General features: G+C 54.9%; 1 protein-coding gene across 2 annotated transcripts in view; it reads left to right on the forward strand.

The window, feature by feature from the left end:
* The first annotated feature begins 622 nt into the window (after positions 1–622).
* The window catches only part of MED27 (mediator complex subunit 27), a 138315-nt gene continuing 125373 nt past the window's right edge, over positions 623–13564 (forward strand). For both annotated transcript variants that reach the window (XM_079790129.1, XM_079790128.1), the window contains exons 1-2: positions 623–841; positions 2714–2858. In XM_079790129.1, coding sequence (XP_079646255.1) covers positions 639–841; positions 2714–2858 — 348 coding nt within the window. In that variant the 5' untranslated portion in view covers positions 623–638. The remainder of the gene's footprint in view (positions 842–2713; positions 2859–13564) is intronic.

A 13564-nucleotide genomic window follows, 5' to 3' on the forward strand; every position in this document is an offset into this window, starting at 1 on the left:
GATCTGTGCCCAGAAGTGAAATCACTACCTCCTTGTTTTTTCCCTTCTTCATTAATAAGTTCCTTGGGAGTGATACTCTGAGACTATATAAATATCCTGTTACTCCTCACACGTTCACGCACTAGTTTTAGCATGCCTCGGTCCTATCTGCATCAAGTATTACTCCAATGTTGCCAAATGGTAATTTCCTTTGCATCGTTCCCTCTACACTTATTAGTTGGCATTCCACTGTAGGAAATAACTTTCCCATATCTCCCACTTATTTATGGGTATGGACTCACTTTATTCATGGGGTTATAGTTCTTTACTCCATGGACACTATTGCTCTGAGCAATTCTTTTCCATGTAACTCTCAAGAGCGCCAGTTTGGGGAAATGCGGGGACTGTCTGTATTTCCTTGTCACCACCAATAAATCCCAGCGTGCAGCTTTACTTCCCTAAATGGAGATCACTTTCCTGCCCATGTATTCGTGTCGTTAAACTAGAATCCCTTTTTTGGATACTTCTGCACAGACCACCTGAGCAGCCCCGCCCCGAGGAAACTACATTTCCCAGAGGCCTCCGCGCGCCGCGTCATCAGAGAGCGCGGTTTTCGCTCGCGAAGCCGGCTCTGGAGCGGCGGTGGCGGCGGCGGCGATATGGCGGACGCGCTGAGCATCGGCGTGAACCTGGAGGCCTTCTCCCAGGCCATCAGTGCCATCCAGGCGCTGCGTTCCAGCGTGAGCAGGGTGTTCGACTGCCTGAAGGATGGCATGCGCAACAAGGAGACGCTGGAGGGCCGGGAGAAGGCCTTCATCGCGCACTTCCAGGACAACCTGCACTCGGTCAACCGGGACCTCAAGTAGGTACCGGCCGAGGGGGCCGGGGTCGGGGGTCGGGGGCCGGGACCGGCCCGGCGCGCACCGTCCCGCCCCCGCGCGAATCTCCCTCCTCGGGGACTGCTCCCCTTTTCCGCCTCCACGCCTCTGCCTGCCTCGGGGGCACGGCGTCCCCACCTCCGCGGTCTTGTCTCCCTGCTCCGGGCCTCGTCGTCCTGGCTGCCGCCGCCGCCCGGACCCCTTCGGGGTCTTTCCGTTCCTCACGAGGAGACACGCCTTTCCTTGAACTTCACTCCGCACGTCAGCCTGGCAGGCTCTCACCTGTAGCCCTCGGTGCCCCAGCGGCCTCACCCAACTACTGAGGGTCCCAACCGGGACCGACCGGCCCTGCCCCAAGCCCACGTGCACCCCATCTGATGAGCCCTAATTCCTCAGGCCCACCTGTCCCACCCCCAAGGCCCACCGAACAGGCCACGATCAGTCTCCCCCTCCCCTTCCAACACCCCGTCACTCTCCTCTCCCTGCTCCGGCCCAGTTCCCTCCCAGGACAGAACCAGGCTCAGGTGTAACCAGCGGAATCACTTAACGTCCCGTCCCCTCCCTTCACTTATTAGCTTGTGGTCCTTGAAGGTGAAGGGTTGTACATTTCTTTCTCTTTCATACAGGTTAACCTTCATTCCTTCCACATTATAAGTGGTGCTGTAACAATTAAGTGGGAGGGCATTTGTAAAACGCACATAGTGGGCACTTTTACTTGGTTAGGTCCTCAAGTTGTCTTCCCTTCCGTGAGAGAGCCAGCCTTTCCGGACTTTTGCATTTTATTTCTCAGAACTGAGCTGAGCAGGGAAAGGCCCTCCTTTGAATTCTGGGGTGGCTAGATTCTTCCTTCTCAACTTGTCTCCTTAGTCACCAGGTGGAAGAGGGAGGGAGAACCGGGAGGAGGTGGTGGCCAAGGGATGGGTGCCTCTTCCACCCCCCTAAGTAGGTGCCCTTCTCTTCCGGGGGAAGACCAGGGAATCGCACCCCCTCCTCAGCTCGCACATCGCGGGCTGTTCTCTGGCGCCCGCCAGTCACGACTCTCCCGCCCGAGGGGCTGCGTTGGTCACCCTTTCCTTCCTCTCCCATTTCCTCCCGATTTGCTTCCCCCGGCAGCGTTCGGGAAGCTGTGCCCGTCACCGTTTGAGGGTGTAGGAGGGTCTGCCTTGCCCCTTTGCCTTCTTAGATCTTTCTGCAGGAAGGCGACGGGAGCTTCTGAAGGAGCGTGGCATGAGCAGCTGCTCCTTGGGTGGCTCCTGGGGACAGTTTGGGACGGCCCCTCGGACCCCTCGGACGGTGCTCCTGGCTCGCTGTCCCAGTTTCTCTGGAGTTTTCCTGCTAGACGGACGCAGCCCCTCCATAGGGTCTTCCCAGGCCGTTTGTTTATTTCATCTTCTTTGTTAAGTTTTACCATCTGTGAAGCACCAGGGGCAAATCTATCCCTGTGAATGGCAAGTGATCATCATTTAACTCAGGTCCTTGCTGTTCTGCCGAATGTAACGATCTGTTTGTGGGCCTGAAAACTCAGCGAGGAGCAGTGTTTCATTCACCACCTTCCAAAATTCCGGGCGTCCCCTCCCCCCTCGCAGAGAGGAACGCTAGTTGTAAAATCCCAGTTTTAGGCGTCGTACTGATTCAGGTGCTCTTAGCTTTCCCCCTCCTTTGGAACGGCACCCGAGAGCCGGGTTTTAAAATAAGCGCCCAGGTAGGGGTTTTCTTGATTGTTCCCAATCTTTTTCACCAAAAAAAAGTTCTCTTTGCGGAGCTTCTGACGGGCAGGTGGAGAGCAGCCTCTGACCACTGTGGTGGCGAGCCGGGCCTTTCCGGGGACTCAGGCTTGCTCTCCCGGCTCTTTTCAGCGAGCTGGAACGTCTGAGCAACCTGGTCGGCAAGCCGTCCGAGAACCATCCGCTCCATAACAGCGGCCTGCTGAGCCTGGACCCCGTGCAGGACAAAACGCCCCTGTACAGCCAGCTCCTGCAAGCCTACAAGTGGTCCAACAAGGTAAGGCGACAGTCAGAGCGAGCGAGTGTGGGGGAAGCCAGGTTTCTTGCATCTCCTGAGTGCAGAGGTGAGGGTTTTCATTTATTTCTTTTTTTGTTCTTGATTCAGCATGGGGTTACAGAGTTGGGAGTTTTAGAATTTCCCTGTGAGCTCGTGTCCTTTGAAGTCCTTGGAAGTTTTTGAGGCTTAGTCATGATGCTCAGGTAATTAAATTAAAAAATCTATGGTGTAATTAACCTGGAGGCTGGCGAAGGAAGCAGCTTTTTTTTTTTTCAGTCCTCACCTGAGGATATGATTCTTATTGATTTTAGAGAGGGAAAGAGAGAAACATCGATGGGTTGCCTTCCATAGGTGCCCCGACTAGGATTCGAACCCACAACCTAGGTATGTGCCCTGACTAGGAATTGAAACCACAACCTTGTGGTGTATGGGACCATGCTCCAACCACATGAGCCGCCTGGCCTGGGCCGTAGGCAGCAGCTTTTATGAACCCCTTGAAATTACATACAAAATAATATTGTGGACACGTTTCCTGGGGAAGATGTCCTGGCTTCCTCAGCTTCTCAGAGGGGCCCTGGCCCCGCGAGGTGAGGGCCTGGTGGCCTACCCGCTCGGCCCTCAGCCTGGTCGCGCCGCTTGTGCTGTCATCCCGGTCCTCGGTGAGGAGCACTAGAGAGCTGTTCGGTAGATTTCTCTCTAATCACGTGAGGCTCCATCTGAGCGAGACTGTTCTGTACACGCGTCACAGAATTTGCTACTTACGGTTTCCTCAGTCGGCAGGCCGGGGGCAGAGACCCCTGGGGCAGCTGAGAAAGGAAAACTAAACTGTAGTCTAAAGATAACAGGTGCCCGGCCGGCGTGGCTCAGTGGTTGAGTGTTGACCTATGAACCAGGAGATCACAGTTCGATTCCCCATCAGGGCACTTGCCCGGGTTTTGGGCTCCATCCCCAGAAGGGGGCGTGCAGGAGGCAGCCGACCCATGATTCTCTCTCATCATTGATGCTTCTCTCTCCTTCTCTCCCTTCCTCTCTGAAATCAATAAAAAGTATTAAGAAAAAATAAAGATAAGAGGAACAGTTAGGTTCATAGCCTGGAAACAGTTTGTTTATCGACAAGTGCCTTTTGTTGGGTGCTGTGGGTTGTGTACTATTTTGTTTCTTTCTTGTTCTTGCTGATAGAGAGTGCGGAGGTATGTGTGGGATGACTTTGGAAGCGTTTCCCTGTAGTCTGTGCCACCGCCCTGGAGACACTCCTCACAGTTCCTGGCCGCGCTGCTCTGCGCCCTCCAGTTACCCTTTGCTTTTCTCCTCTTTCCTGTCTGCTGTGCCCGCAGGTCTTGGACGAGAGATTAGCTTGGACAGTTTCTTCCTTGTGCAGAGTTTTTTTCTTTGAACTTCTCTCTGGCGGCATTTAGTATGCTTTGGTTTTAGGTGGAACCCTGGAAACTGAGTCTGAGATTTAGGGAGAAGTGATTGATCATGGGGTGCTAAAGAAAGAGCTTGGGTCTCGGATGCATACATTTAGCCTCTAAGGCTTGTCCCCAAACTCTGGGCTGCTGGTGGCACACTCAGTTTGGTTTTGAGGATCGGGGTGCCCAGATGCTGTGGGGCTCTGTCACTCTCTTGCCCTCCAGGCCCGCTCTCCTGGGTTGGCCTGATGTCCACGTGGTAGAAGAGAGAGCCCTGCATTCGTAGGTTTGCATGGTCCTTAAAGGAGGTCATCTCCTGGTGGCCACATCAGACCCTGGCAGAGGGGCTGGCCCTGCTTGGTAAGTGGCCCCAAGACAGTTCATTAAATCTAGGGGGTGGCTTTCTCTGATTGGCCAACACAGCTCACTGGATCGTAGGAAGCACAGGAAGTGGGGCTCCTTGGAGCTGGCGAGAGGCAGTTCCTAAAAGGGGGTGTGCAGGCCAACAACAAAATTCTCTGTGTCTGTTGCAGTTGCCAAGGCCAGAGCCGAGACTGTCCAGCCCTTCACAGACAGCACGCCCCTCGCCCTCCTGTGGTGCCTCCTTGTTTCCCGGCGGGGGTTGGGGGGGGGGCGCGCTCTCTCTCTTGGGCATCTCACAGGAGTTCAGTTGGTGAGGTGGGTGGTGGGGCCCTCAGCGCATGGCGGGGCTGACTTCTGGTCGGACTCCTCGTCTGCTTCTTGGTGTTTGGACGTAAAGTTGTTCTTGGAACTTGCTGGAGCGATGGAGACTTGTCAGCGGTGGGAACACTTAGCTGGTCCTGAAAGCACACGTGACTGGGACTCTAGTGACTGGTGTTAAATGGAAATGATGATGCTTAACTTTTGAATGAAAGTAGCTTAATTGTTCAACGGATTTAATAGTTGGAGAATGAAAATAGAAGTGCCTGCCCTGCCCCCTGCCCTGCCCTAAGGAGGAAGGAGGTCGTATTGAGGGAAAGAAATATGTGTATAGAACCTCTTGTTCTGGTGATGCTCAGGTTGGAAATAGATGGAGACGTTTATGAGATTGTATCATAAAAGAACAGAGGAAAACAAGGGTAAGGATTTCTTATGTACATTTCTTTAAAAACGGGAGAAGTAACCCCAAGGAATAAGCCAGCCAGTGTTCTAATTTTCAGCTGGGGCTATGGAGGCAGCAAATGACTATACACTGAGTGGCCAGATTATTATGATCTCTGAACCCATAATAGTCTGGCCACTCAGTGTATATCCTATATAATAAAAGGCTAATATGCAAATTGTCCCCTCAACCAAGAGTTCAACCAGCAAGCAGGCCGGCCAACGGCCCATGTCTCCTCCCCCTGGCCAGGCTGGTCGGACCTCACCCATGCACAAATTCATGCACCGGGCCTCTAATGCACACATACACACACACACACACACACACACACACACACACACACACGGAATGGCCAGATTATTATGCGTTCAGAGATCATGATAATCTGGCCACTCAGTGTATATGTTCATCATCATCATATGTGTTAGTCTCGCCTCTCCTGCAAATGAAAAGGGCTTTTTCACGGCTGGGCTTTCAGCGCTCATCACTCTAGCCTCCCAGAGCTTCGACCAGCAAGTGCCTCACTGTGTGCGGGGAAGTCGGGCGAGCCTGCCACTGTCAGCTCTGTGCTGGCTGCGGGGAGGAGGCGGAAGCGATGCCACCCGCTCCGTGATGAGCTCTCCGTCTCAGGCGCTAGTGGCCGTAGAAGTCTCGTTCATGCCTGATAACAAATTATTTCCTTCAGGGGGTTTGTAATTTTTGTAGCGTCAGTTGGAATATTAATTACGTGGTAGTTGGCATAATTGTTAGGATAACACATTTAAAAATTAATCTCACCGAATGAAACGATGTCAGGTTGCTGTGAGCAGCACTTTTCCACGCTGAATGGGGAAGGAACTCGCTTTTAACTCTCGGCTCCTGTGGCTGATGGGTCTGTGGGCTGACAAGCTCTGGTGGAGGACAGGAATAATTGGCGGCAGCGCAGCTCGCCGCAGAGTCCTCGGCGCACACTTTCTGTCGCTTATTCTGCTCAGAAACGCGAGACCGGCTCATCTGAGGCCCCTCTCCGAAGGCTGTTGGGGGCTTGGGCTTCCTTCCTTTGTTGGAGGCAGAGGCTGCTGGTTTAAGGCTGCCCAGCAGGTTGAGACTTCAGCCTTTCTCTGGAGCAGCAAAGACCCAGCAGCCACTCTCCCCTGTGTGTGTGTGTGTGTGTGTGTGTGTGTGTGTGCGCGCGCGCGGGGGGTGGGGGGGGCGTGAGTAGCCGAAGCTGCTGCCGCTGCCTCCAACGTTCCTACACACTTAATTTACATGTTTATTAGAGAAAAGCCCCTTTTATTCCGAGAGTGTCCCATTGGAAAGTCCCACACATTTCCTCTGCTCTACCCGCCCGAACTCTTCTTACCAGAATCTAGTTCCTTACGTGACCGGGACGTTCATCTCTTCCCGATCCGGCACGCTTTGGCACCGTGGAGCGAACCGGGTGGCGTTGTTTAAGTTGCGACACAGCCTTTTCCTTTCGGGACCTGTCCTCCTCTAAGCCCCCGCAGAGCTGCTTTGTCTGCTGGACCCCGCGGGAGTCGCCTGCACCTGCCCCGGTGCCTGGCGTACAGTAAGCGTTCAGCTGGAATGCCTGGAATGAATGAGGCTAAAGAAGAGCTCCCACTGTTGATTTTTCACTTACAGCCCCTTCGGTGGTCTGCGTGCTGGCATTTTTGTGCGGTGCGGTCGGGCATTTTTATTTCCGGCCAGTCCCGAGCGCCTGGCTGTGTCCCTTGTGGAGAAAGGCCTGGGCCCGCGGCGGCCGTGGCTGGGTTCCAGAGGGGCGCTGGGAAGGACGGGCTGAGGTCAGCTGATGAGCCGGGGATAAGCTGCGAGGGCTGAGGTTAGCAGTTTGAGCTGTGTCTTTGCCACCCGGGGTGCCCTTTCTGGGAGCCGGTTGGCAGCCGGTGCTTCGGAGGGGGTGGGACTTGGTGGAATCCTGGAGTTGACTGAGTCAGGCTCGTGAGCCGATCACCTGATGTCAGGGGTCCTGTGGCAGCTGTCGCTTCGGCAGCAGCGCCACTTGCCAGCCATACGCTAATGACACCTCACTGTCACCAGCCTGACATCCAGACCGCGGGTCCACGTGGCTGCGGGCATCTACACTCAGACTTCCAGGCTCTCCGAGTGGGTCCAGAACTAAAACCCTGTGCCCACCACCTGCTGCTCGTGGTGGGCACCTTCCCAGCCAGGGGCCCAGGCCTCACGCCTTCTGACTAGGACCTGCTGAGTCCACCCCTTAAGCTTCCGTCTCCAGCCTCTCCATCTCACCGCTGCTGCCTGACCAGGCCCCGCTGGTGCCGGGCGGTGCTGAGCTCCCGTCGAGTCCGTTTCCCACCCTGCCTGGCTCCGGGGTCTTGGTAAAGCAGACGCCCGCTCCAGTGCCTTCCCCTGCCGTCCTTCGGACCCAGCCCAGCTCCCCGGCTGGCATTGGCAGGCACCTGGGCATCGTGCTCAGGCCCCGAGTCCAGAAGCAGACAGCCCGTGGCCAGATCCCCTAGCCTCAGCCTCCCCAGCTGTCACATGGGCGAACGGTCCTGCCGCTCAGGGAACTGTGAGGACGGCATGAGCACTGCCCTGGAGGGTTAAGCACAGAGCCCGGCAGCTTCCTGTTACTCTTCGTCCCTTAGGCCTCAGCTGAGCTGCGGCCTCCTCCGGGAAGTCTTCTGAGATGTGCCCAAATCAGGTGCCCCCGTGTTCGCACCTGTCATTGCTTTTATCCCACTCTGCCTGTTTGTCATCCTCCCAAGGTTAAGCCTTGTCCTATGTTAGGACTTAGATAACTTGGGAAGGCTATCTGACACCTTTGAGCCTCAGTCTGCGGGACTGTGAAATGGGCATAATACCGATCTCCTAGGATGGGTCTGAGAGGCTAATGGGAAAATGTGTATAAAGTTTCTAGTTTGGGGTAGGATACTTAGTGGCATTGAAATAGCAATTATTGGTAGTAGCTATTTCCAATGAGTCAGAAAACAGCATTGGACGGCTCAGTTGAAGCCTCTAAATCCCTTCTCTTTCCTTTTTAGATTCTTTGTTTTTCCCTGTAGAATCTGCTTCTGTGTATTTCACCTTGACTTTGTCCAGCTTGCTGCTGTTGGCCACAGGAGAACAGAAGGGGAAGTGCGGCTTCATCCTGAACTCTGGCCTCTGTACCCTGATCTCAGGGCCCTGGGCCGGGTCAGGCTTCCGCCCTGTGGGGGAGGCAGCGGCGTGTCCTGCCCAGCCCAGCGTCCTGCCCTTGGCTTCCGGAGCTCCCGTCTCCCCCCTCGCTCCGCGGGCTGTGCTGCATCACTTGTTCCTGGACACTCCAGCTCACTGCAGCCTGCTGGGCTTGGCCGAGCTGCTGGTGGGGCCGCTCCCTGGGCCAGGACTTCGGCTCGCCTTCTGCTTTTCCCTGAACCCCCACGAGCCTCCCTCTCCCGGGCAGCTTGCTCATCTGGTAGGTTCTGGCCAGGCAGTGCCGGCGCCCCCCCCTTTGGAGCAGTGTCAGCGTGCCCTCAGCCCTGTGGGTGCAGGTGCCTCCTGAGCCTCAGCTCTATTTGTGGCGGCCCTGCGAGGCGCCAGCCCTCTGCCAGGAGCACAGTGTACCTTCCCGAGTGTGTTCTCTCGCTTCCTCCTCCAGCCGCATCGAATGTTGCTGAGAGAAGCCTCCATGTGACCGGGCAGGGCCGATCTCTGGCTTTGCCCACGGCCTCTAGCTGTGCTGTGGCTGCTCGCGCTCCAGGTCTGTCCTGTCTTCTCCACGGCATCACCTTCCAGCACCTCGAATCTAGTACGTAGAAGGACCTAGTCATTGAGGTCCCCCTACTGCATTTCCAAACAGACTCTCGGAACTGTGCCTCCTTTGTGTTAGGTCCCAGGGGAACCTCAGCGATCACGTAGGTCATCACCCTCATTTTATAGAGAGTGACCGTCCCAGGCCGCCCGCCACCCTCTGCCCGAGGCCTGCAGTGCGGGGCGGCTGGGACACACTGGGTGGCCAGAAAAGCAGAGGTTCCTCCCGCCTGAGGCTGTGACAGCGCTGCCTTTTCCTGTGGTGTTGCGGCTGCTGATCCCGGCAGTAGCAGGCGCAGTGGGCCGGCCACATGGCACATCGGGACCGGTAGGGATCGGTGCGATCCAGTGACCGCAGCAGTCTGTGCAGAGCAAGCTGTGCAGGCCCAGCCCCGCGGGGACATGGCTCAAGGCCTTACCTTGACCTCCAGAGCAGAGCAGCCCAGCCCCTTAGTGTCCAGAGGCAGGCGCCCTCAGCTGCTTTGAGCTCTGAATACAGTAAATTGGGATCATAGCAACTAACTGGCATCTTTGCTGGGCGTTTCATGGAGAGAAAGGGACTGCCTTGATCCCTTACTGACAGGGGTGGGGACACTAGGGGGGCTGTGTAAGGATCAGGCCACTCCCCCCCTTTTCCTTTTTTAAATATATATATTTTTATTTCAGAGAGGAAGGGAGAGGAAGAGAGAGAGAAACATCAGTGACGAGAGGGAATCATTGATCGGCTGCCTCCTGCAAGTTGGACTGAGCCCACAACCTGGGCATGTACCTTTGATCAGAATCAAACCAGGGACCCTCTGGTCCGCAGGCCGACGCTCTATCCATTGAGCCAAACCGGCTAGAGCCCCTTTCCCATTTTAACAGGAATTGTGCCGAGTCCTCCAGATGCCAGTTGCTCTTACCTTTTCCTCATTTGCGTGCGTCTGTGTGTCTTAGGTTGAAGAGTGACACTGTACCGTTGTCATTTCCAGCCAGTAGGCTACTCTGATTATTGATAGCTTGTCAGTAATTGCCACCACTAAGCGTTCTGGGCTCGGCTGTCTCCTGATGGCTACGTGGTGGCTTTTGCAGGGAGAGGGCAGGTTTGGAGTATGTGCATACCTTCATGTGCCAGAACATGCACTTGTTGTAAATGCTCCATGTTATTCATTTCCAAACCGCGCTTGAGCAGTGTGCTTTTCTCGCTAGGAAAATACCTAATCCATCTACCCAGGACATGTTTGCTGAGCACCTATTATGTCCTGGCACAGCGAATGAAACTGATCAATTCCCATCTTCTTGGAACCTAGACTATATCCAATTCTCTGACTTGATCAGAGAAGTTAGGTGCCAAGCCACCTGATTTTAATAATTCCTGGCTCTGTTGCTGATCCTTTTTCCTCCTTAGTCAGTGGCCTTTATATGCCTCAGTTTACCAGTCTTTTTTAAAAAATATGTTTTTGTTGATATTGGAGAGAGAGAGGAAAGGAGAGGAGGGAGAGAGAGAGAAAAAAACATCGATGAGAGAGAGAAAGGTGGATCGGCTGCCTCCCGCACGCTCCCTACTGGGGATTGAGCCTGCCGCCTGGGCATTAAACCGGCCACCTCTTGATGCATGGGATGCCGCTCAGCTAACGGAGCCACCCCGGTCAGCGCAGCTCACCAGTCTTTACTGTCAGAAAGGAGCATAGCTCGTGGAGTCCTGGGTGACTTAGTTGGCAGATTAACTATTGTCTGAACAAAGGGAATTTTGTCTTGTAGTCCTGATATCTTAAATATCATCCTGTTTGTATAGCTTGGTGCATTTTAATTCTGTCACATGCTTAACGCAAATGCAACTTTTTTGCTAGTAATACACACTTTTCTGGTTCGTTTGCATGGCACCAGTTAGCCCTTCTCTTACTCAGCCGAAGCTGTGTTTGTTTTAAGGGTTCTCATTGGTTTTGAGATCAGTAAATACTTACCTGACATTTGTGTCCAGAGGGAAAAAGCAGTCGTCCGGTCAGCTTCAGGGCACTGCCTTCCTTGACACCTTGGGCTTCATCCCTGGTCAGTTGGTCTGTCTCTGTTATAAGAGAACTCTGCGTGTTCTTCGTCATGTGGTTTAGTGACTCTGTAGCAAAGGGTACTTACTACACATGCGTTAGTCCCTGTATTTATGACGGGGTCTTTAAATTTCATTTCGGTGCCTGGAGCCCTGGAGGATGATTTGCATGTGGTGGGATTGGCCTTATGCACCAACTTTAGTCCCTCACCCAGGGGCAGGAGCAGGCCGGGCTCCCACTGGGTGCACTGTGCTCCCTCCGATGGCCTGGCTACCCGCCCGGCTGTCTATCCTATCCTCTCTCTCTCACCATTTAAACTCACACTTTATAGTTCAGTACGTCTCCCCGAGTTAAATGCACTGATTCAAATCCTACATCATCCTTGGGTTTGTGATGAGAATTAGAATCACCCTGAGTCTCCAGATGGAATGACTTCTCGACCTCTGCTGCTCAGTGAGCAGATGACTCAGCGATTGTTGCAGCGTTTTGTTTAAGGGATGCGTGGAAGCAGCTTTCCTTGTAAGATTACTGGGATCGTTTCAGTCTGCCGAGTTCCTCACCACGCTCCACCCTCTTCACCTGCAAGATGAGTTTGCAGGCGCTTGGCACAGGGCCCGCACGTAGTAGGTAGGCACTTGCTGGGCATCAGTTTTTCTTTCTTTCATCACTGCAAGTTCCCATCTGCTGTGCCCTCCACCCCACGCACTGAACTCCGGCCAGGGAGACTCCCTGGTTCACTGGGTGGTTTGGATAGCAAAAATGCTGGTGTTAAATACCTTTAAAATGTTAAAAGAAGGAACAGAATCATGGAGGCCAACACTCTCCTATCCCTTGCTTTCCCCAGTCGAAACAGGGCAGTCCAGCCCTGGCCGATGTGGCTTAGTTGTTTGGAGCATCCTCCTCCCATGCACCAAAAGGTTGTTGGTTCAGTTCCCAGTCAGGGCACATACCCAGGTTTCAGGTCCTATCCCCAGTTGGGGTGTTTATGCGAGGCAACAATCGATGTTCCTCTCTCGCATTGATGTTTCTCTCTGTCTAAAAAGAAAGAAAATAAAAAAATATATTAAAACAGAGCAGTCCAAGTTAACTTTAATTGCTCAGATGAGCCATGACATTGAGATTTTAATGCATTTTCACAGTAGCTCAGACAGCGTAACCACTTTCTCCTGCCGGCAGTTCCTTGGGATCCTTGGCCAAAATCCTGTGCTGGGGACCTCGGCTTTTAAAGCTGGGCCGTCAGCTCCTAGCAGGCCGCTTGCGGGGGTGCTGCTCCTCCGCGGCTTCCCCGAGTAGTGGGGCGTTGAGTTGCCTTCTAAGGCACAGCGCTGGGCGTGCAGAGCTTTCGAGGAAGGTTCCCCAGGCTTCTGCTTAGCAGAGGCGCCTCCGAGGGAGTCGCTTCGTGCTGATGAGTCACCGAATGGGCAAGGCCTCGGCCCGCCTCCGGTCTGCTGTGGGTCCTGAAGGAGCATTGACAACATCTGCACCTGGGTGACGGGAGGGCGGTTCCCAGTGCTTCCACTCCCAGGCAGCCTTGGGAGGGAGGTGACAGCTCAGAGCTGCTGCCAGTGGGGAGCTGGGAACCCGGGCTCGGGCGAGTAAGGAAGACCGGCAGCCTCAAGCCAGTCCAGCGTGGTTCGCTGGTTTCCGGCGCGGCTGGCGCTGGCCCTGCCGGGCTTAGTGTGTGTTGCTCACGGACGCGCAGACGCTCCCTCCCATCCCCTTCAGCCGCCTCTCCCAGAGCCAGGCACTCGCAGCCGTCTCCTCCCGGCCTCTGTCTTGCCCCACGCAGTCAGGGTGCCCTTGACTGCACGTTGGATCGCCTGTTTCCTGCTGAAAACGTGCAGCCGACTCCCTTCTCGTGCTCAGGATTCGGACCCAGTTGGAATGTAGCTGTCCCGCTGGCCCCGCAGGGCCCTGGCCCCTGGCACTCAGCCTGCGTGCCTCCTGCCCTCCCTGAGGCTGTTTCAGCTCCCGCCTCCCCCCCCCCCCCCCCGCCCCCCGTCTGGCTAATACCTCCCACTTTATCTTTCCAGTTCTGTTTGTAGTCCCTCCCAGCTCCCTCTGTGCTCAGCAGCCCTGCCCCCCCATCATGGCAGGGTTCACGTTGGCCTGTAAGTGCTGAGGCTGGACAGGGACAGGGACCCTGCCTGCCTGGTCACTGTGCCCAGCGAGGCCCACCAACAAAACAAATCACAAAACACTTGAGTGAAATAAGTGGCTGCCTTGTCTTTGCGGTCACTACTGCAGTGCTGATTAGCGTGGCTTTGCGGGGCAGCGGGCACAGGTGGGGTTCCAGGCGCACGACTCGCTGGTTTGGGTGGAGTGACACTTGACCGCTGCGTGTCCTGAGCCCACAGCTGTGAGGTGTCTCCTCGGCGCGTGTATTCCGCTCACGGC

The sequence above is a fragment of the Cnephaeus nilssonii genome, assembly GCF_951640355.1.
Source record: "Cnephaeus nilssonii genome assembly, chromosome: 14".
NCBI lineage: Eukaryota > Metazoa > Chordata > Mammalia > Chiroptera > Vespertilionidae > Cnephaeus > Cnephaeus nilssonii.